The sequence below is a fragment of the Eubalaena glacialis genome, chromosome 18, assembly GCF_028564815.1.
Source record: "Eubalaena glacialis isolate mEubGla1 chromosome 18, mEubGla1.1.hap2.+ XY, whole genome shotgun sequence".
NCBI classification, from domain to species: domain Eukaryota; kingdom Metazoa; phylum Chordata; class Mammalia; order Artiodactyla; family Balaenidae; genus Eubalaena; species Eubalaena glacialis.
In genome coordinates, this window is record NC_083733.1 from 7,856,619 (window position 1) to 7,880,920 (window position 24,302).

General features: G+C 39.2%; 1 protein-coding gene across 1 annotated transcript in view; it reads left to right on the forward strand.

Annotated features, from left to right (window-relative positions):
- Positions 1-24,302, forward strand: part of CDYL2 (chromodomain Y like 2) — a 180,381-nt gene that overhangs the window by 100,905 nt on the left and 55,174 nt on the right. The window contains exon 2 of the mRNA XM_061172703.1: positions 23,395-23,983. Coding sequence (XP_061028686.1) covers positions 23,395-23,983 — 589 coding nt within the window. The remainder of the gene's footprint in view (positions 1-23,394; positions 23,984-24,302) is intronic.

Genomic DNA, 24,302 nt, shown 5'->3' on the forward strand with positions numbered 1-24,302 from the left:
GTAATTATTTAAGCTTTTGTCTGAAATGTCTCTTGATTTTTTTTCCATTTTACTGTGTGCCTTTTGATTTTGTTTCTATTTTTATGTACAAATTTTTTCAGAGTGAAAAATTATTCTTTTTAAATATAGGGTATCTTTCAACTAAAAATCAGATGGCTCTCCACCTCCATTTTATTCTAGGTTTTCTGTTTTGTGTGCGGTGGTGGTGGTGGTGGTGGTGTGTGTGTCCTTCAGCTTTCTGACTCTCAGAACCATCTGGAATTAGATTTAAACAAACACTAAACTCTGATTCCTCTATTGTGAGGTGAGGATCTGCTTCTCACCCCATTCCTATTTAATCGTCCCACTTATCCAAGAATTCTTCCTTTTGGCAATAATTTTTGATACCACTTTTTTTCCCTTTTAGATTCTATTTCCTAATATACTGAGGGTTGTTTCTGGGCTTCCTCTCTTATTCATTTGATTTTTTTCCTGCCCAAATACTATACTCACAATGATTGTGGCTTTATATCGTGCTTTATTATATAATTGTGGAAGTGCCTCCTCATTTTTCTTCTTTTTCAAAATCTCTTGACTATTTCTGTTTAATTCTTCCAAAGGTACTTGAGAATCATTTCGAACAGTTCTGAAAATGGACCCATTGGGATTTTGATTGTAACTGCATGATTTTTATCGATCAGTTGGTTGCAATCTGACATCTTTAATATATTAAGATTTCCCACCCAGAAACATTGTACATATAGCTCCATTCATTTGAGCCCTTTAAAATATCTCAGCAGAATTTTGTGGTTTTTCCTCTTACGGTTTCTCAATATTTCTTGTAAAAGTGAACCTCTGCTATTTAATCTTTTTGGTTGCTTTTCGGAATGGGCTCAGTTTTCCCGTTATATCTTCTAGCTGGTCGTTTAGGTTGTATAGGAAATGCATTAATTTAAAAATATTTTTATTGATTTAACAGTGGCACAGATACTATATAAATAGCTTGCACCGAGAAAAGTTAAACAGTGCAGAAGACTCTTGAATAAACATCAAAAATCCCCTTAGTGCCTCTTCCGTGATCCCACTCCCAGCCTGAGAGCCGAGCGTTGTTCAGAATTAGGCAACAGTTATAGACAATTAACAGTGAATTATTCTAGCCCTGTATCCGTTTGCATATGTGTATTTTAACAGAAATGGAGTCATACTATTATATCAAAGCATGTAGCTCTGTTTTAATTTCTTTAATCATTCTCCTTTGATAGATGATTACCTACGGTCTGCCTTGATTTCTTTTTCCCTTTAGAAACAGTTGTACAGTCAGGATAGATAACCCAGAAGACAAATTGCTGGGTCAAGGATTTGTGCAGTTTTGATTCCCAGTGGTTTAATGCAACAGAGTTTTATTTCTCACTCGTGCTACATGAGGAAGGCGGGTTGGTGGGGGGTTCAGCTCCACGCAGCCCCTCAGGGGCCCAGGCTGATGATGGAGGCTTAACTCTCCTGCAGCTGCACCAAAAATAGGTTATGGCTTCCTTGGTGTTACGAGCATGGAGGAGACAGAGCCAGAAATGAAATGGTTTTCTCCAGAGGGGACACACAATTCTTTTGCTCATGGTCCATTGGCCTGAACTAGTGTGATGTGACCCTAAACATAAATACTGTGTGTGTGTGTGCATTTAAAAAATTTTAAGGTATCTATTATCTGTGCATTGAAAATTTTTACAGATATCTATTAAATTACCCTAAAGGGTATACCAGTTTACACTCTGACCAAAGGCATATGTGGCTGTACATTTCCCCACACCCTTGCCAATGCATATTATCAACCTTATTTTTGCCAATCTTCTTCGTTGTTTCATTGCTACTTTTGCTGATTAGTGATGAGATTGACTGTGCTTTTCCATGTTATATCCATTTTTATTTCTTTGAATTTTTTATTCTGGTTCTTTGCCCATTTTTATTGTTTTAAATTTTTTGTTGTTGTTGATTTCACAGTTTTAAAAAATATGGTCTGGACATTAACCCTTTGTTATAAATGCCAGTATTTTGTCAATCTGTCATTTGTCTTTTTTAAAAATTTAATTTAATTTTTGGCTGCATTGGGTCTTCGTTGCTGTGCGCAGGCTTTCTCTAGTTGCGGCGAGCGGGGGCTACTCTTTTTTTTTTTTTTAGCCAGTGAGAGCAGACCCTTCACACCTATCCCTGCCCAGGTTCCTGGAACTGGTGGAGAAAATGAGACAGGCATGGGGCGTGTGTGAGACGGCATTTCCCTAGGGCTATTTTTTTTTATATATATAAATTTATTTATTTATTTATGGCTGTGTTGGGTCTTCGTTTCTGTGCGAGGGCTTTCTCTAGTTGCGGCGAGCGGGGGCCACTCTTCATCGCGGTGCATGGGCCTCTCACTATCGCGGCCTCTCTTGTTGCGGAGCACAGGCTCCAGACGCGCAGGCTCAGTAGTTGTGGCTCACGGGCCCAGTTGCTCCTCGGCATGTGGGATCTTCCCAGACCAGGGCTCGAAACTGTGTCCCCTGCATTGGCAGGCAGATTCTCAACCACTGCGCCATCAGGGAAGCCCCAAGGGGGCTACTCTTTGTGGTGGTGCATGGGCTTCTCATTGCGGTGGTTTCTCTTGTTGTGGAGCACGGGCTCTAGGCATGCGGGCTTCAGTAGTTGTGGCACACGGGCTCAGTAGTTGTGGCTCGCGGGCTCTAGAGCACAGGCTCAGTAGTTGTGGTGCACGGGCTTAGTTGCTCCGTGGCAGGTGGGATCTTCCCAGACCAGGGCTTGAGCCCGTGTCCCCTGCATTGGCAGGCGGATTCTTAACCACTGCACCACCAGGGAAGTGCCTGTCTTTTTTTTTTTTTTTTAATTGATGAACGTACGTTGACACATCACTGTCTCTCAAAGTCCATAGTTAACCTTAGGGTTCACTTTCGGGGTTGTACATTCTGTGGGTTTGGAGACGTGTGTAATGACATGTATCCATCATTATAATACACAGAATAGTTTGACCCCCCTAAAAATCCTCTGTGCTCCGCCTGTTCATCCCTCTCTCCCCACCCCCTGGCAAACATGGATTATGGACCTAAATGTATATGTGAGGGTCTCTGTGGATGTCCACTCTTTCATTCCTGTTATAGGTAATTTGGGTTTTCACTTTCATTGTTGTTATGTCTGGCTAGAGGTTTATCAATTTTACAGTTCTTTAAAAGAACCAGCTTCCGACTTCATTGATATTGTCTTTAATGTTAGTGTTTTTAATTTCATTTATTTCTGTTCCTACCTTTATTATTATTTTCTTCCTTCTGTTAGCTTTGAGTGTAATTTGCTCTTTGTTCTAGTTTCTTAAGGTGGAAGCTTAGATTATTTATTTTATTTTATTTTTATTATTAATATTTTTTTGGCCATGCCACACCACACGTGGGATCTTAGTTCCCTGACCAGGGATCAAACCGCTCCCCCTGCAGTGGAAGCCCAGAGTCTTCTGCCAGGGAAGTCCCAGATTATTTATTTTAGACCTTTCTTTTTTTTCTTATAACAGCATGTAATGCTATAAATTTCCCTCTGAACACTGTTTTACCTGCCTTCCACAAATTTTGTTACATTGTATTCATTTAATTTTCATTTAGTTTAAAATATTTTATAATGTCTCTTGAGACTTCTTTCACCCATGGGGTAATTTAGAAGTGGGTGGTTTAATTTCTAAATGATTAACTAAACTATATCTGAGATTTCCAGATATAGTTTAGTTCATTTGTAGTTTAATTTTGTTGCGGTCAGAGAACATAGTTTGCATGATTTTCATTCTTTTGAACTTTTTAAAGTTTGTTTTATGGCCTAGAGTATGGTAAATGTTCCATGTGCCCTTGAAAGGAATGTGTATTTTGTGTGAGATTTTTTATAAATGTCAATTAGGTCGAGGTGATTCATAGTGTTTTTGAGGAATTTGGTATCCATACTGATTTCATCTTTTCTTGTTCTGTTAATTACTGAGAGTAATACTGAACTCTCCAACTATAATGTGTATTTGTCTCATTCTTCTAGTTTTCTGTTTTTGCTTTGCATATTTGTAACTCTCTTTTTAAGTGCATAAATATTTTGTATTGTTGTATATTCTTGGAATATTGACTCTTTTATGGTTATGTAATATTCCTGTTTGTCTTTAGTAGTATTCTTTGTTTGGAACTCTACTTTTTCTGATATTAATATAACTGCTGAAGCCTTATTATTGTTTCACAGTATATGTTCCCATCATTTTACTTTTAACCTATGTCTTTAGATTGAAAGTAGATTACTTAGAAACAACATCACTTTTTAAAATCCAATTCAATATTGTCTTTTACTTTGATGTTTATACCCTTTACATTAATGTAATTATTTATATATTGATACTTGTATTAAAATGTTGCCATTTTTTGTTTGCTTCATCTATTTTTTCATTTTTCTGCCTTCTGAGTTAAAAATTTCAAAAAAGTTCAGCATTTCTCATGATTCTTTTTTTATCTTGGCGATTATTTATATCTCTTGTTTAATTTTAAAACTAATTGCCCTGAAGTTTGCATTACATGTATTTACTCAGTTTACTTTTATATAACTTACACTGCTTCATTGTAGTTTAATGACCTGACAACAGTATATTCCCATTTCCCTTCTGCCTTTGTTCTATTGTTGTCATACATGTTACTTGTACATATGCCATGAACACACAACGCATTGCTGCTCTTTTTGCTTGAGATAGTCATTTAACTTTAGAGCAATTCAAGGTAAGGAAAAACAGTTTTATTTTTACCTTCATTTATCCCACTTCCAGGGCTCTGTATTTCTTTGTGTAGATCCAAGTTTCTGTCTGGTTATCATATTCCTTCTATCTGAAGAACTTCCTTTAACATTTTGTGTAGAATAAGTCTGCTGGAGATTAATTCCCTTAGTTTTTGTATGAGAAATTTTTCCTTTTTCTTTTCTGAAAGATATTTTTGCTGGACAAGTTCTTGCTTGACCATTTTTTTCTTTTGTCACCTTTAAGGTGTTATTTTACTGTGCTGTCATGCATGGTTTTTGATAAGGAGTCTGATGTAATGCTTATTTTTGTTCCTAGATATGAAATGCATCTTTTTTTCTCTGACTGCAAGATTTTCTGTTTGTATTTTGTTTTCTGCAGTTTCAGTATGATATGAGTTAGTATACTGCATTGTATTATATTGTTTTCTTTCGTGGCAGGAGTATTTATCAGTGTTTTCAGTGTTTTCTGAGCTGTTGGATTAGTGTTTTGGTACTGTCATCAATTTTGAAAATTTTTGGCTATTCAGTTTTCAAATATTCTTCTGCCTATTCTCCCTTTCTTTTCCCTCTGGGATTCCACTGACATGTATGTCAGACTATCTGATATCATTCTACAGCTCTTAGATGCCCTGTTTTTTTCCTGCTTTTTTTCTTTGTGTTTCAATTTGGTTTAGTTTCTATTGACCTACCTTCAGGTTTTCTGATTTTCTTCCTCAGCTATGTTGAGTCTACTGATCAGTCTATATCTTGAAATTCTCATATTTCTTATTATGTTGTTGATTTCTAGCATTTTTGCTTGATTATTTCTTATCGTTTCCTTCTTTCCACTGAGTTTTTCTCTCTGATCTTGCATTGTTCATCTTCTCCATTAGAGCTGGTGTCCAGTGGCATCTGCTCAAGGTCAGTATCAAATTCAGTCTCTCTCTGCAAGCATCTGAGATTTTGGGCTAGTTGTTTTCCCCTCAATATCTGTTCTGTGGTGAGTTCTAGGCAAGTCATGAACATGAGTCTGGACTTTTTGTCTGGACTTTTGTTATTCTTGTTCTTACTCTTTAAAGCAGGGAGCAGTTGTTTTCCAGCTCTACAACCTAAGCAGAAACTGGAAGCCTAGTACATAGAGTTTTCTTCTCTGTCATTTTCTTGTTGATTCAGAATTTTATTAGAATAAATTTTGAAATTATGGATTGTGTGATTTTTTTATGTTTTCTAATGTATTGAGATTTAACTGAAGTGTAATATGTAATTGTTTTTGTGAATACTTGATGCATATTCGAAGAGAATGTGTAGTTTCATTTTGGAGCAATGTTGATAGTGAATTATTTATATTTATTTTATTGTTAAGCATTTGCTAAACTTTGTAAGTTCTGGTCAAGTCAAATTTTTTTATGTTAATTATCTTACATTTTCTAGACATACAAGATATATAATCATATTATCTAATATAGTGATAATTTGTCTTCTGTTTCTATATTCATGTCTCCTTTTCTTGTTTTGTATTTTCATTTGTTGCTCTGTCACCCAAAATAGCTCAATAGCGAAATAATTGTACATATTTTGTTTTGATCTTGATGTCAGTGAAAGTGCTTATTAAATTTTACTCTTAGAATTGGTGCAGACTTCCAGTTTGATATTGCTTTTCTTTGTCATATATATTTTAGTCCCTTTTTTGTGGGGAGAGGTGGTCTGGAATGAATTTAAAATTTAGGTAATTAACTTTTCAGCATCTGTTAAGATCATCTCATTTTTTTCTTCTTTGACCAATTAATGTGAAACTTCCTCTTAGTAGACTTTTAAATTTAACCATTCTGTCACTTTGAGATATTTTATCCTTTAAATATATTACTCCTTCTGTTTTTTAGTTCTATATAAAATGCTTATATCATATTGATCAGTGAAATTGTTATATATATTTTATTGTTATGCTGTCTTTTATAAGTTTTCATGAAGGCAATGATAGATTTGTTCAGTGGATTTGAAAGCATTCCATTTTTTCTCTCTGCACTAAAATCATTTCTGTACTGTGGGAACTACCTATTAAACATTGGTAAGATTCCTGGGTAAACCTATTTTAGGGTAGAACCTTTTCTTAAAAAATTATTTAATAACTATCCATTTTTTCCTAGGGTTGTTATTCTGTTCAGATGCTTAATAACTATATCTGCTTCTTTCCTGGTTATTGGTCTGTTTATACTTTCATCTTCTGAGTCATTTTTGCTAATGCATATATTATTTCATAATAAGCATTTCACCTGTTTTCAAACTTTTCAGCATGTTAGAAGACATGGTATTATATGCATTTATTTTACATCTGTTATAGTCTCATTTCATTTATGATTCATTTTATTTGTATTTTCTCTATTTTTCCTTCAATGGGATTTACCAGAAATTTATCTGTTTTATTGCCTTGCCTCAAAAATCAGTTCTTGTAATGTGCTGTTTTGATTCCCTTCTGATTTCCTTTACTGTATATTTTTCAGATATTTTCTTAGTGGTTCTATGAGATTTACCATTAACATCCTAAGTGTATAGCAGTCTACTGGATTGATATCAGTACAGCTTCAATATTGTACAAAACTCTGCTTGTATATAAACTCTGCTTCCCTTTCCCCCATTTATGATGTTATTATCACAGATTACATCTTTATATATTCTATATTCATCAATATACATTTATAATTATTGCTTTATACATTTGTCTTTTATGTCATATAGGAAACGTACAGAAGTAGTTGCACATCAGAAATACAGTAGTGCTGGCTTTTATATTACCTATGTGGTTATCATTTCTGGAGTTCTTTAATCTTCATGTTGCTTCAAGTTATTATGTTGTATCCTTTCATTTCAGCCTAAAGGACTCCCTTTAGCATTTCCTGTAAAGCAAGTTTCCTAATAATATTATTACCTGAGTTTCTGTTTACCTGGGAATATCATAATTTCTCCTTCATTTTTTTTTTTTTATAAAGACAGTGAAATAGAGAGAAAGTCTTTTTTTTAAATTTATTTATTTATTTTATGGCTGTGTTGGGTCTTCATTTCTGTGCGAGGGCTTTCTCTAGCTGTGGCAAGTGGGGGCCACTCTTCATCGCGGTGCGCGGGCCTCTCACTATTGTGGCCTCTCTTGTTGCGGAGCACAGGCTCCAGACGCGCAGGCTCAGTAATTGTGGCTCACGGGCCTAGTTTCTCCGCGGCATGTGGGATCTTCCCAGACCAGGGCTCAAACCCATGTCCCCTGCATTGGCAGGCAGATTCTCAACCACTGCGCCACCAGGGAAGCCCTCTCCTTCATTTTTAAAGGGTAGTTTTGCCCGATGTAGAATTTTTTTCACCCGTTTTTAAAAATTGAATGATTTACAATGATTCAGGTGTACAGCAAAGTGATTCAATTATTTATTCAATATATGTATATATATATTCTTTTTTCAGATTCTTTCCCATTATAGGTTATTACAAGATACTGAATATAGTTCCCTGTGCTATACAGTAGGTCCTTGTTGTTTATCTGTTTTATATATGGTAGTGTGTATATGTTAATCCCAAACTCCTAATTTATCCCTCCTTCCCTTTCCCTTTTGGTAACCATAAGTTTTTCTATGTCTATTTCTGTTTTGTAAATAAGTTCATTTTTATCATTTTTTTAGATTCCACATATAAGTGATATCATATATTTGTCTTTCTCTGTCTGACTTACTTAGTACAATAATCTCTAGGTCCATCCATCTTCCTGCAAATGGCAATATTTCATTCTTTTTTATGGCTGAGTAATAATCCATTGTATGTATATATACCACGTCTTCTTTATCCATTTATCTGCTGATGGGCACTTAGGTTGCTTCCATACCTTGGCAATTGAAAATAATGCTGCATTGGGGTGCATGTATATTCAGATGTAAATTTTTGGTTGACATTTTTTTCTTTTAGCACTTTAAATGTGTGATTCCACTGCCTTCTGGCCTCCATGGTTTCTGATTGGAAATTGACTGTTAATCCTATTGAGGATCCCTTGTATGTAATGAATCATTTGCTTGCTGCTTTTAAGATCCTCTCTTTGAGTTTGTCTTTCAGTTGTTTGATTGTAATGTATCTCAGTGTTGACCTCTTTGAGCTTATCCTATGTTGAGTTTGTTGAGCTTCTCGAATATATACACATATCTTTTATCAAATTTGGACAATTTTCGCCATTATTTCTTTAAATATTCTTTCTGCCCCTTTCTCTTTTTCCTTTTCTTCCAGAACTCCTATTATATGTGTATGTTGTTACTCTTGACAGTGTCCCACAGGTCTCTTGGGCTCTGTTTATTTTCCTTTATTTTGTACTTTCTGCTTCTCAGACTGGATAATTTTAATTGAACTATCTTCATATTTGCCGATTCTTTCTTCTGCCTTTTCACATCTTTTATTGAAACTCTCTTGTGAATTTTTCATGTATGTTATTGTGCTTCTTGTCTCCCAGATTTCTTTTGTTCCTTTTCATAATTTTCATTGCTTTATTGATGTTTTCTATTTGTTGAGACATTGTTGTCCTGGCTTACTTTAACTCTTTGTCCATGGTTTTCTCTAGCCCTTTGAGAATACTTAAGACAGTTAATTCAAAGCCTTTGTCTAGTAAGTCCAACGTCTTTCCTTCCTTAGGGGAAATTTCTGTTAATTTCTTCTGTGAATGGGCCATATTTCTTGTTTCTTTGAATGTTTCATAATTTCTTATTGAAGACTGGACAGTTTGAATATTATAATGTGGTAACTCTGGAAATTAGACTTTCCCCCCTTGTCAGGGTTTCTTCTTGTTGCTTGTTGTGGACTGTTGCTGTTTGTTTAGAGGCTTTTCTAAACTGTTTTTTTAAAGTCTGTACTCTTTGTCATGTGTGGTCTATGAACTCTCTGTTCCTTTAGCTTGTGTTAAGCTGGTTGTGACAGATTTCCTTGCATGCCAGGAGAAATAAATAAGGAAGTAAAGAATAGAAATTAAAGGAAGGAAGCGAGGGAGGGAGGAAGGAAGGAAGGAAGGAAGCAAGCAAGCAAGCCTCCCTCTGGCTTTTCAGATTGGCTCTGTGTTGGGACATTCCTTCAATGCTTAGCCAGGGCATTTACAAGTCTGCCTTAGTCTTCACTTCCTGCATGCACTAAATTTAGAGATCAGCCAGAGGGGAAAGTTTTAGGGCCATCTTTTCTGGGCATGCATCCTGCCTTGGGCATGTATGTAGCTTTTTTGAATCCCCGAATTTCCCAAGGAAACTCTTCATCTTTTCTTCCCAGGCTTTTGGTGCATCTATTGTTTTTCTCACCTGTACTCTTTTGTCCCATTTGGCAGCAGATTGTGCATTTGCATACATTGTTTTGAAAGAATGACTCTGCATAGCTATTTTCCAACCTAAGTAAGTTTTGAGCAATACAAAAACAAGTGCTTAATGTCATTCCTCAGGTAGCCCCTAGACGAGTTAGAACAAACACAGTTCTTTGAGGATAAGGATTGCTTTTCTTCCTCCAGAACCAAGGACCGTGGTTCCACACTGGGGATGTGGGCTGCTTTATTCAAGACTGCTACTGAGCTGAGGAGTGGGTGGGGCAAGACTAAGTAAAAATGACAAAAAGCTTTCCTACTGTTTTTGAGCTGTGTTTTTCTTGATTCAGCCTTCAGTTTGGTTGCTACAAACCTTGTTTTCCAGAATTCTAAAACAGTTGATTCTGACGTTTTTGCTTGATTTTTCAGTGTTTCTGTGGAGAAACGAACCCTCAGAGCTGCCTACTCTGCCATTTTTGCTCTTTATTTCAAAAATCAGTTTTTGAATGTCAATGGGTTCAGCTTTTTTACATTTTCTAGTTTGTTAATTTCTGCTTTGATATTTATTCTTTCCTCTTTCTGCCCAGGACTGTTTGTTTTCTTTTACTGCTTACTGAGGGTAGATGTTTTAACTGCTTCCTTCCTTATTTCTGCCTCCCAACTATTCGACTATGTGTGTACTCATTTTTTGATTTAAAAAAAAATGTTATTGTAGTTTTTTCTTAGCTCTTTATTTGATGGTTACTTAGGGTCATTTGTTCATTTATAAGTAGTTGGGATTTATTTTTAAATTGTGTTATCTAGTATTATAGCACTGTATGTATTTAGAGATCACAGTCTGTAAAATATCTTCTTTTTTGGCATTCATTAGGGATTTTTTTCCTCTTACATTTTCGTATTTAATCAATTTTTATAAGTGTTCCATGGATGATTTTCTTGAAATTTTGTAGAGTTTATTTTCTTTACAAATTATGCAGTTAAAAGTTTGTGTTCATACAAATATATGTAATATTTACTTGATCAACCATCATATTTATATGTCAGATTCTTTATATCCATATTTTTCATCTGCTTGATCTGTCTCAGTCTGAAACTATTGAGCTTAAGTCTTCAGTTCAAATTGTTTCTACCAATTTTCTGTTGAATTTTTAAAAGTTACTTTTGGGTCTGTTATTTGATACAGAAAAGTTCATAACTATTATGTATTTAGTGAGTATTTTTTAGTTAAAAAAACTTCCTTTCCTATTTAATGCATTTTTGCTCCTCAAATTTTACTTTGATATTCTTTACAAAATTTGATCCTGCCTGATATATTTTTGTTCTTTCTTTTATTTTTTATTACTAAGCGAATAAGTATATAATGAGTACTTGGAATTGTTAGGTTTTATGATTGTTGTTCCCATTATTTATATGCTTTTTTTTAAGTTTTCACATAACCTGCAATTGTACGTTAAAAACTTGAAATAATTATGGATTTTCAGAAGAGTTATGTAGTACAAAGTTTCCATATACCCCTTAACCAGTATTTACATCTTACACCATATACATTTATAAAAACTAAGAAATTAACATTGGTGCTACACTGTAAACTCACCTACAGACTTCATTAGGATTTCACCAGTGTTTCCATGAACATCCTTTTCTGTTTCAGGATCCAGTCCAGGATACCACATTGCATTTAGTTACTGCTTTTCCTCAGTCACCTCCAATCTAAGGCCATATCTTGGTCTCCTTATATTTTGTGACCTTGATACTTTTCCAGTGTACTGGTCAAGTATTTTGTAGACTGTCCTTCAATTTGGGTTTGTCTGATGTGTAATCAATAGGTTATGGGTTTGGAGGATTATACCACAAAGGGGAAGTGCACTTCTCAGTGAATCAGATCAGAGTATACATGGCAGCAACACGATTTATGCAGGTGATGTAACCTTGATCACTGGTGTGGGCCAGGGTTCTGCACCGTACAGGTACTCTTTTTTTCCTTTGCATACTCTGTTTGTTAGAAAGGGGTCATTAAGTCCAGTCACTTAAGGGGAGAGGAATTAAGCTGCACCTCCTAAAGGGAAGAGGATCCATTGGTGGGCATCTGTTAAAACTACCATGATAGTTCATAAATATGTCGGGGGAGATATTTTCAGGCTATGCAAATATCCTATTTCTCTTTAAAGTTTTACCAACTAGTTTTAGCATCCATCTGTGGCTCTTGTCTGTAGCAATTATTACTGTGGTGCTCTAATGGTGATTTTTCTATTTCCCTTATTCTTTTTACATTTATCATTTGGAATTCAGCTATAAGGAATATTTGTCCCTTCTCCCATTTGTTTATTTATTCCAGAGTCAGCAAGCTTTTTCTGTAATGGACCATATAGCAAATATTTTCGTCTTTGTGGACCATACAGTCTCTGTTACACAGCTAACTTTGATAGCGTGAAGCACCATAGATGATACATAAATGAATGGGCGTGGTGTGTTCCAATGAATCTTTATTCTTGAAAACAGACACTGGGCCAGATTTGGCCTGCAGGCCAACTTCTGATAATTAATTCACTTATTTTTATCAGGTGAACTCATGGGTATTTATTTTATTCTTTAGGTTATACATGTAGTACTATCACTATTTATTTTCTTATTCAAATTATTCCAGCTTTGGCCACTGGGAGCTCTTTCAGTTGGCTCCTTTGGTATTCCCCTGCCATCATTTGGGGTTGATTGATTGATTGATAGAACATTTCTTACTTTCTGGCATTATGAGATCCTCCAGGCTCATTTTTTTAATGAGTTAGTTTATGTTTTGTCCTTTAACAAACAAAATGTCTTCCTCCTTCCTTCTCAACTGAAGGTCCACTTGACTGGTTTTAGAATTCTTAACTTTACAATATTTATGTTTTCAACTTCTGTACCATTTTGTGTGGGGGAAGCTTGGGGTGTGAGGTGGGGAGTTTAATTTTTTGAAATTAAGTTTTGCAAGAATAGAAATAAAGTTGATTTATTCTCAACCTTTGCTTCCCCCATCAGAGATCTTTTTTTAAAAATTTTATTTATTTATTTATCTATGGTTTATTTATGGCTGTGTTGGGTCTTCGTTTCTGTGCGAGGGCTTTCTCTAGTTGTGGCAAGTGGGGGCCACTCTTCATCGCGGTGCGCGGGCCTGTCACTATCGTGGCCTCTCTTGTTGCGGAGCACAGGCTCCAGACGCGCAGGCTCAGTGATTGTGGCTCACGGGCCCAGTTGCTCCGCGGCATGTGGGATCTTCCCAGACCAGGGCTTGAACCTGTGTCCCCTGCATTGGCAGGCAGATTCTCAACCACTGCGCCACCAGGGAAGCCCCAGAGATCTTTTTTTGACCCACAGACTCAAGATACAGAGATCTCTTCTGTTATGCCTTATTAGTGTTCTTGTCCCATTTTGATTTTTTCCCCTTTGTCAGACTTACATTGCTTGGGTCTCTGTTAACCCTCCTGGATGCCTACACTCATTTTCCTTAATGTTTTCTTTAAAAACCTCTGTGTCCTTTTCTTCTGCATTCTTGGAGAGCTCTTCAAGTATGTCGTATACATCACTGATTTCATTTTCTGCATGTTGGCTCTGTCCTTTCCTGGTTCCAATGGGAATTTTATTTCTTTGCCTGTGGTTTTTTTTTCTTTTTCCCCCTTTAGTTTCCTTACATCCTTTCTTATGTAAATGGGTCTTCTTTCAATTCAGTTCCCTACTCAACCTATTTATTTCATTTCATCATTTATCTTTTTTTCCTCTCTCTATCTTTTAAAAACAGAGGCCATATTTTCTGTAGTCTTTGACAACATGACACAAATGCTATCCAAAAATGTATAGTAGTACTTTTGTTAGTAGGATATTACTGAGAATTTTTAGTTATGATCTTGTTCTGATGTGTTTTAGAAGTTTTTTTTTTTCCATTTTTAATCTTATTGATTTGAGTCCTCTCCCTCTTTTTCTTGATGAGTCTGGCTAATGGTTTATCAATTTTGTTTATCTACTCAAAGAACCAGCTTTTAGTTTTGTTGATCTTTGCTGTTGTTTTCTTTGTTTCTATTTCATTTATTTCTGCTCTGATCTTTATGATTTCTTTCCTTCTGCTAACTTTGGGTTTTGTTTCTTCTTCTTTCTCTGGTTCCTTTAGGTGTAAGGTTAGATCGTTTATTTGAGATTTTTCTTGTTTCTTGAGGTAGGCTTGTATTGCTATAAACTTCCCTTTTAGAACTGCTTTTGCTGCATTCCATAGGCTTTGGATCATCGTGTTTTTGTTGTCATTTGTCCCTAGGTATTTTTTGATTTCCTCTTTGATTTCTTCAGTGATCTCTTGGTTATTTAGTAATGTATTGTTTAGCCGCCATGTGTTTGTGTTTTTTAGGGTCTTTTTCCCCTGTAATTGATTTCTAATCTCATAGCCTTGTGGTCAGAAAAGATGCTTGATATGATTCCAATTTTTTTAAATTTACTGAGGCTTGATTTGTGACCCAAGATATGATCTATCCTGGAGAATGTTCCGTGTGCACTTGAGAAGAAAGTGTAATCTGCTGTTTTTGGACAGAATGTCCTGTAAATATCAATTAAATCTATCTGGTCTGTTGTGTCATTTAAAGCTTGTGTTTCCTTATTAATTTTCTGTTTGGATGATCTGTCCATTGGTGTAAGGGAGGTGTTAAAGTCCCCCACTATTATTGTGTTACTGTCGATTTCCTCTTTTATAGCTGTTAGCAGTTGCCTTATGTATTGAGGTGCTCCTATGTTGGGTGCATATATATTTATAATTGTTATATCTTTTTATTGGATTGATCCCTTGATCATTATGTAGTGTCCTTCCTTGTCTGTTGTAACATTCTTTATTTTAAAGTCTATTTTATCTGATAGGAGTATTGCTACTCCAGGTTTCCTTTGATTTCCATTGGCACGGAATATCTTTTTCCATCCCCTCACTTTCAGTCTGTGTGTGTCCCTAGGTCTGAAGTGGGTCTCTTGTAGACAGCATATATATGGGTCTTGTTTTTGTATCCATTCATTCAAGCCTGTGTCTTTTGCTTGGAGAATTTAATCCATTCACGTTTAAGGTAATTATCAAAATGTATGTTACTGTTACCATTTTCTTAATTGTTATGGGTTTGTTTTTGTAGGTCCTTTTCTTCTCTTGTGTTTCCCACTTAGAGAAGTTCCTTTAGCACTTGTTGTAGAGCTGGTTTGGTGGTGCTGAATTCTTTTAGCTTTTGTTTGTCTGTAAAGCTTTTGATTTCTCTGTCGAATCTGAATGAGATCCTTGCCGGGTAGAGTAATCTTGGTTGTAGGTTTTTCCCTTTCATCACTTTAAATATATCATGCCACTCCCTTCTGGCTTGTAGAGTTTCTGCTGAGAAATCAGCTGTTAACCTTATGGAAGTTCCCTTGTATGTTATTTGTCATTTTTCCCTTGTTGCTTTCAATAATTTTTCGTTGTCTTTAATTTTTGCCAATTTGATTACTATGTGTCTCAGCATGTTTCTCCTTGGGTTTATCCTGCCTGGGACTCTTTGCACTTCCTGGACTTGGGTGGCTATTTCCTCTCCCATGTTAGGGAAGTTTTCCACTATAATCTCTTCAAATATTTTCTCGGGTCCTTTCTCTCTCTCTTCTCCTTCTGGGACCCCTATAATGCGAATGTTGTTGCATTTAATGTTGTCCCAGAGGTCTCTTAGGCTGTCTTCATTTCCTTTCATTCTTTTTTCTTTATTCTGTTCTGTGGCAGTGAATTCCACTATTCTGTCTTCCAGGTCACTTATCTGTTCTTCTGCCTCAGTTATTCTGCTCTTTATTTATTTATTTATTTATTTATTTATTTATTTATTTATTTATTAATTTATTTTTAGCTGTGTTGGGTCTTCATTACCGTGCGAGGGCTTTCTTTAGTTGCGGTGAGCGGGGGCCACTCTTCATCGTGGTGCACGGGCCTCTCACTGTCGCGGCCTCTCTTGTTGCGGAGCACAAGCTCCAGACGTGCAGGCTCAGTAGTTGTGGTTCACGGGCCTAGTTGCTCCGCGGCATGTGGGATCCTCCCAGACCAGGGCTCGAACCCGTGTCCCCTGCATTGGCAGGCAGATTCTCAACCACTGCGCCACCAGGGAAGCCCCAGTTATTCTGCTCTTGATTCCTTCTAGTGTATTTTTCATTTCAGTTATTGTATTGTTCATCTCTGTTTGTTTGTTCTTTAATTCTTCTAGGTCTTTGTTAAACATTTCTTGCATCTTCTTGATCTTTGCCTCCATTCTTTTTCCGAGGTCCTGGATCATTTTCACTATTACTATTCTGAATTCTTTTTCTGGAAGGTTGCCTATCTCCACTTCATTTAGTTGTTTTTCTGGGGTTTTATCTTGTTCCTTCATCTGGTACATAGCCCTCTGCCTTTTCATCTTGTCTATCTTTCTGTGAATGTGGTTTTTGTTCCACAGGCTGCAGGATTGTAGTTCTTGCTTCTGCTCTGTTTTAGATGTTTTTATAAATACGTTACCAGTTTTTGTCTGTGTGCTGTTGATCAAAGAGAGGTCTCTCTGGTTTAGTGTTTTCCAGCAGAGTGGGTGTGGGAGTTCCTCTTGGTCCCCTCCTAACTTGGATGCTGCTGTGTTCCCCATTCAGACCCTCACCCGGATGCTGGCTTGAACTGCACGGCTATGAGCCGAATTTCTTGGTCTGCCAGGTATTTCCTTAGTATATTGTAGTTTGGCTGGACTGAGTGGGACTTGCCACCTCTTCTTACTGCCTTCTTCTCTGACTAGATAATCTGAAGCAACCACCATCTTCTAGCCCTGAAACAGTCCATACCTGGTTGTCCCCAGAACTTCTCACGTCTTTACTCTTCCCGAGAACTTCATACCCCAAGTCGTAAAGATGGGAGCCTGTGCCTCTCTACCTCCAAGGAAGCTGTCCCAGGATGTTGAAAGGATGCAGAAAGAGAGGTCCTTGTGGGTGTGGGGTTTGAGGTCCAGGATCTGGGGAATGTCCAAGGATGGCTGCTCTGGTGTATGTGTGGGCAGACGGCAGTTGTGGACATCATCTTCCTTTATTCCTTTTTGGCCTTGTTCTTCGCATTCAGAGGTTAAGACATGTACTAGTAACCCAAAGTTTCTCATCCAGTGCCATCTGGTGCGAGGGGCCTTCCTTCCGGAGTCTGGAAAATCTTCGTTGGTGATCCTGGATTCCCGAGTTATTGTCATTTTATATACTCTTTTGGTTTGATGGGAAGCTGGGATAGGGAAAATGACTGATGATTAGTCTGTTTCCCTTTGAACTGATGGAGAATTGGAGCAGGAGGGGAGGGAGGCCCACATGGCATGCTGGGGGACCCCAGGAGAGTGAAGCTCAGGAGGCTACTTTTTTTTTTAATTGAAGTATAGTTGATTTACAATGTTGTGTTAGTTTCAGGTGTACAACAAAGTGATTCAGTTATACATACATATATATATCTATTCTTTTTCAGATTCTTTTCCATTATAGGTTATTACAAGATATTGAATGTAGTTCCTTGTGCTATATAGTAGGACCTTGTTGTTTATCTATTTTATAAATAGTGGTGTGTATCTGCTAATGCCAGACTCCTAATTTATCCCTCTCTCCCCTTTCCCCTTTGGTAACCATAAGTTTGTTTTTTATGTCTGAGTCTGTTTCCATTTTCTAAATAAGTTTGTATTATTGTTTTTAGATTCCACATATAGGTGATACTATATGATATTTGTCTTTCTCTGTGTGACTTACTTCACTTAGTATGATAGGTGAAGTCCATCCATGTTGCTGCAAATGGCATTATTTCATTTTTTATGGCTGAGTAATATTCCATTGTATATATTATATACCAACATATATATATATATACCACATCTTCTTTATCCATTCATCTGTTGATGGACATTTGTCTCCATGTCTTGGCTATTGTAAATAGTGCAGCTATGAATATTGGGGTGCATGTATCTTTTTGAATTAGAGTTTTCTTTGAGAGGCCACTTTTAAGCCATGTAAAGATGCTGTAGGTTTTCTGTGACCTGGCAGGAGTTGGGGGGAGCATCAGAAGTTGCACATATGTCATCAGCCTCAGTCAGGTTGGGCTCACTGAGCAAGAGTGGGGAGTGGATATGGTGTCATCACTGAAAGCATGGGGTCTGGAGCCAAGATGCATCAGACCAAGTCTTAGCTCTCTGCTGCTTGTCAGAGGTGGGGTCTTGGCCGAGGTCCTTAATCCCTGGGCGCCTCAGTTTTGTCCTTTATAAAAAAGAGAATAAAGTTACCTGTGTCGTTCAGGTATTTTGAAGATTAAATGAGTTAATATGTATAATATTACATTACTGTGTAGGGATCACATAGGACAGTGGCTGGCATTTGGTAAATGCTGAGTGAATGTTAGGTGGTGGTGGTGGTATTGGGTCACCTGCCAGTGAACAGCTGAGGAGGCTGTTCGGCTGCCTGGAGAGGCCTCTCACTGGTCCACATTTTCTCCATCTCCGAAGGCCCCATCCCTTCTCAGAGGAACCTCCCTGTTCATCCAATTTGAAGTAGCCATTCTTTGTCACAGCCCCTTTCTCTTCACCGTCAGAGCACTTTTCATAATTGTTATCACCTGTGACTTCGTGTTCCCTCATTGAAGCGCTGTGTCCCCACCAGCCTGTGGGTGCCATGCTGGCGGTCTGTGGGTTCACCATGGCCTGCGGTGCCTTGTGTACAGACACACATTACAGTGTTGGATGAAGGACTTCATGAAGTCGTTTCCTTCTTCAGTGCTTGTGGCCCACGTGCTTGGCACCTTGCTTGCCCAGTTCTGGTGGCTTCCCACTGGTGAGGTGTAGCCAGGTGGCCAAGAACTTGGGCCGAGGAGTCAGACGAACTAGGGTTCCGATCTTGGCTAACCACCTACTGACTGTGTGATGGAGGGAAACTTACCTAACTTCTCTGAGCCTCAACTTCCTCACCTGTCAGTGGTGAGAATACTGCCCAGTGGAAAGCTTATAAGTTCTTAACACAGTTCCTGGAACTTAGCATGTACCACTAAAGGTGATTGTCATCATCCTTATTCCTAACGAGACAGCCATCCACTTGTCATCGTGGCACTGGTAATAATTGCCTCAGAATTTCCTTGCCCCCAACTGCAGTAGAGTAGCATCTTGTGTTAGCGTGGATCACAGAGAGAACATGTTAATTAATGATTTGGTTGAACTCAAAGGAATCATTCAGGGCCTCAGATTGCTTACCTTTGAATAGAGAAGGTGGCAGGTGTGTGAGCACATGCTTTTTTAATATCATTCACGCATTCCTAGGTAACTACAGGGGAAGGGAATTGAGCATTGTTTCCATTTGGAGGGCCTGAGCCTCAGGTAGTGCACGAGGCCTGTGCAGGTAGCGTGGGCGCGGGACATCAAGAGCAGAGCTGCTAGCACCTGGGGGCCCAGGTCTCTGTTTTCAACAGGTGTGAGGAGTTGACAGTGGCGGAGGTTGGGGGAGCTTAAGGGAAAGACAGGATTTCCAGACAGAGAATGTTGCAGTCATTTAACATTCAAGTCCTAAATAGTGTAGGCTTTTGTTATCAACAGAACAGATTAGAGTTCTGGTTCTATTTGAGGATCTCCCGAGAAGAAGAGGAAAAGAGGGTCAGAAAACCTGTACAGGGATGTAAAGAAGGAGATTAGGTCCCAGGAGATGGCGCATTCAAAGTCTGATGGGGTGTTTGGGAGCCAGCTCTCCTCTGAGCTCCTTGTGGGCATTGTCGTCTTTCAGAAAAAGCAGTTGTTTTTCTGAACCTGAAAAAAACCTGTTTTTTACAAAAGGTTTAAACGATAGAAGAAATCATGTATATAAAATCACTTTGTCACCTGAAGTTTTATATTTCTCAGAGCAATTCCCCTCATCGCCTCGTAGTGCTTTGTGGTGTTCAAGACACTTTACTTTCTCAATCACACCTTATTCCTTTTAGTTTTCCCAACAACCTTGCAGGAAGCTGCTATTATTATTATTATTACTATTTCTGTTTGACAGATGGGGACGCTGAGTCCCAGAGAGGCTGGGCAACTTGCCCAGGGTCAATGTGAATAGAAAGTGGAAGAGCCAATAGTTTTCCCCCTCCATGTCAGGCCATTAATAATCCTGTTAATACTGTTCATTGTTGGTATTGGGTTAATTTAAGTAGAAATGATTGTCAAGCCACCCAGTGGCTTTCTGGATGGGACCAGAGGTGGAAGCAGTGGCCTTTCTGTCCCTCATAAAGCCACTTGTGACTCAATCCTCCAGTAACTAGGAGGGAAGAAAACCAGCTCTTCCCCCAGTGTGGCCCCAAGTAGCCATGTAGACACTCCACCCTTGCTGACTGCCCAAGCTTCTCGAGCAGCCCTCCTCTGCACAGCCATCTCCCACACTTGGAAGGACTTATCTAAGTAGGTGGATTCGACTCTGTCTTCTTCCCGGGGAGGAGTTGAGTGTCCTCAGGGGGTCGTGTTCTGCAGGGTGGAGACACATTATCTTTAGATACCACCCAGGTTTGTATTCATGGGAGGGTATGCAAGATTAAGTGACCTTTACTCTGGAATGCTAATCTCCTTATTTGTATATTCTCCACTGTCACCCTATGAGGTAGGTGCTGTTACTTCCCCCTTGTTAGGTGAGTCATCTGAGGTTCAGTAACTTGCTCAAGGACACAGGACTCCTAAACAGGAGATTTAAACCAGATAGTCTCGCTCCATAGCATGTGTTCTTAAATACTGTACTAAGTTCATGTTGATGAGTGTGTGCCATCTATCCATCCACCCATCCATTCCTGAACTCACCTCTCTACCCACCCTTTCACCTGTCACCCATCCATCTAGTCATCTGTCCATTTATAGATCTTTCCATCACCTACCCATCTCACTATCCTCCCATCCGTTTATCCATCTGTCTATCCACCCACCTACCCATCCCACTATTTACCCATCTCTTCATCCATCCAGCAAGGGTGGAGTGTCTACATGGCTCCTTGGGGCCACACTGGGGTAGCAGCTGGTTTTCCACTCTCCAGCCATCTGTTCATTCATCCATTCAACCATCCATTTTTCCATCCATCCATCCATCCATCCATCCATCTACCCATCCATCCACCTACCCACCTATCACTGTGTTGGCTGTTTGTCTAACATGGTTTTCTGCTTTATTCTGGGGAAGAAGTTTCTCCATTCTGGGAGCCAAGCACATGCTTTCTGAAGCTGGAGACCTCCACGCCAACACACATCCCTTAGCTCATAGCCCTTAGACATTTCTGGGCTTCCTCCTGACACTCCTAGGTTGGCCTTCTCCGGAATGCTGCTATTTCCAGCAGTGCCATGTTGCTTGTTCACTTTCCTCCCTCCGTTAACTTGCAGAGGGTTTCCCCCTTCAAAGTCCTACAAATGTGCAAAGCTGCAGGCTCCTCCAGAGACACTCTTGACTTTTCTGCAGCATTATCACAGATGAACACCCAGCTAGTCCCATTCCTTGATTCAGAGATTGGAAGTTGGATTCGTTTGGCGTGATTTTACTTTTTCAAGCTATTATAGAGTTTGTGTGATACATCTAGAAATTATGTAATAAATCTAAAACAGATGTTTACAGAGCATTTTATAAGGAAAGAAATTTTCATAGAAATAGGCCAATTTGATTTCAGATGGATCAATTAAGGAAACAATTTAAATTGTCTATGAAGAAGCAGTATTATAAAGAGGCAATATGGCCTAGCTGTTTAGATATTTATTAAGTGCAAAGCAATGAAAGTCATTTAATTATTTTGCATAGCTTCTGTTGTATATAGATCATTGGGAGATAATCTCACTTTTCAAAAATTTTTATTTTTTATTATGGAAAAATTTAGACACATAGAAATTCCAACATGCAGGCATAAACAGTTGTATAATGAACCCACATTTACCTATTACCCATCTTTAACAATTATCAACTGTAACTGTAACCGCTTCTCCCCCTCATATTGGTTTTTTTTCCATGAGTTTCGAGGGCATATTCCTCACTTATTTCTTCATTTCACTGGGTCGAATTCCATCCTAGAAAAGTATATTATCTTGACATTAAAATATAGTAAACTTTTGAATATAATTGTTTACTTTTTCATTGAAATTTAGCTCTTTTTTGGGTAGAGCACTGGAAATTTTCTGTCAATTTTTTTTTTAATTAAAAATTTCAAATGTATAGCAAAGTTGAGAGAATAATAAGTGAAGCCTCATACACCCTTCACCCCGATTCACCAGTTATTAGCCTTCGGACTGACATTTTCTAAGTGTGTTTTTCCATGTCTTGTTGAAGACAAGAGAGATTTACTTTTGAAGGTACATAGACAGGAGTTACGTGGCTCGAAAACCAGATATATGTTCAGATTTACCTCTACCACCTCTTAGCCCTGCATTGTAGGCAGGTTGCCTCATACTTAATCCCTCATCTATCAAATGGGAGCATTAATAATGTACACCCCGTGGGGTTATGCAGGGTACACAATAGGCGCTCAAAAAATGTCACCCATCACCTTACCTCGCAGCTGTACCCCCTATGTTGCAGTTGGGGGAGCCGAATAGGGGGATATTGGGCTTCATTGATTCGAGTCATTTTTGGTCAATATGGAAGATTTTTATAGTTGAGAGAGAGTTGGTATGGCCTAATGATTAAGGAAAAAAACTTGGGGTGAGAGTGGTTCAAATCCCGGCTCTGCTCTTACCAGCTTGGAGCTTGATTGAGAGACAGTCTCTCAGCCCCACTTCCCTCTCTGTAAAGTGGGGATAGGAAGAACACCGACTGCACTGGGTTGTTGTCTGGAGAAAATGAAATGGGACCATCCATGCCCAGCATTTAGTAGCGTCTGCCTCACACATGCCCAGCGAATGTTACTAATCATTAGTATCATTGAAAGTAAGGACACATTAGCAGAGTGCCTATAATGTAAACGCTCAGTGTTACTTATTATTATAAGTAACGGTGAAAAACAAACGCACACCAAATTAGTCTTTAAAAGTCTGATTCTACTTTGGTGCAATGAAAAGAATAAAGATCTTCAGTGAACGCTTGCAATGCGATTTCAAGTAAGAGTAAGCCTTGGATAGACAGGTAGATGCAGCCAGGCGGGTGTGGCATCATGCAGTTGTCATGGGAAACAGCGATGGTTGTTGTTTACCGCCGGTTCCCTTCAGCGATGTCCTAAAATAAACCAGCCTTCCTGAAGGCTCCTGGGAGGGTCAGCTTCCTGCCTCCGAAGCAGCTCACCCCACGGCCAGGGCGGCTGCCTCTATCCCGAGGGCTCTGCGTTGTTCTTGTGGCCTGGGACTAATTTTTTTTTCCTTCTGTCTTTCTTTCTCTCTCTCTTTGCTGATTCTCCTCCTGCATCCCAGGTTGAAAGGATTGTAGACAAGAGGAAGAACAAGAAGGGAAAATGGGAGTATCTGATCCGGTGGAAAGGCTACGGGAGCACGGAGGACACGTGGGAGCCCGAGCACCACCTGCTGCATTGTGAGGAGTTCATTGATGAGTTCAACGGGCTGCACCTGGCCAAGGACAAGAGGCTCAAGTCGGGGAAGCAGCCCGGCGCCTCCAAGCTTCTGCGCGACGGCCGAGGCCCCTCGGTCGAGAAGCTGTCCCACAGGCCCTCGGAATCCGCCAAGAGCAAAGGGACTTCCCATAAACGGAAGCGGATCAACCCTTCCCTGTCCAAGCCGAAAAAAGGGTATCCGGCCAAGCCCCCTGCAGGCGGGGACAGGGCCACCAAGACGGTGTCGTACAGGACTACCCCCAGTGGCCTGCAAATAATGCCCCTGAAAAAGGCGCAGAATGGGATGGAAAACGGGGACGCCGGCTCCGAGAAGGAAGAGAGGCATTTTGGAAACGGGTCCCACCAGCCCGGCTTGGATTTGAATGACGTGGGTGAGCAGGACCTGGGCGACTGCCACGTGAGCCCCGCGGCGCTGGCGGAGAATGGACTCGGTACGTGGCTGGTCTTCCTCTCAGCTGGGGCTTTGCGGGCAGCCTAGGGAAACACACTACCCCCACCCCGGCCCTGACCCTCAGGCAGGCAGTAATTGTCCCTTTGTCTCTTTCACCTAGGGCACTGTGGGCTCGCTCACGTGCCTGCCCTGGTTACGGACACCTATGCGCGTGGGGAGGCCAAGCCGCTGATGCTCCAGACAAGGCCTGTCCCGCGTCGGAAATCCCTGGCTGCGCTTAAAGGCGCCCAAAGCCATGGTTACCGCTCTGGAGCCCCTGCTCCGAGGGCGGCTCAGAGTCTTCACCCATCAGGATCCGA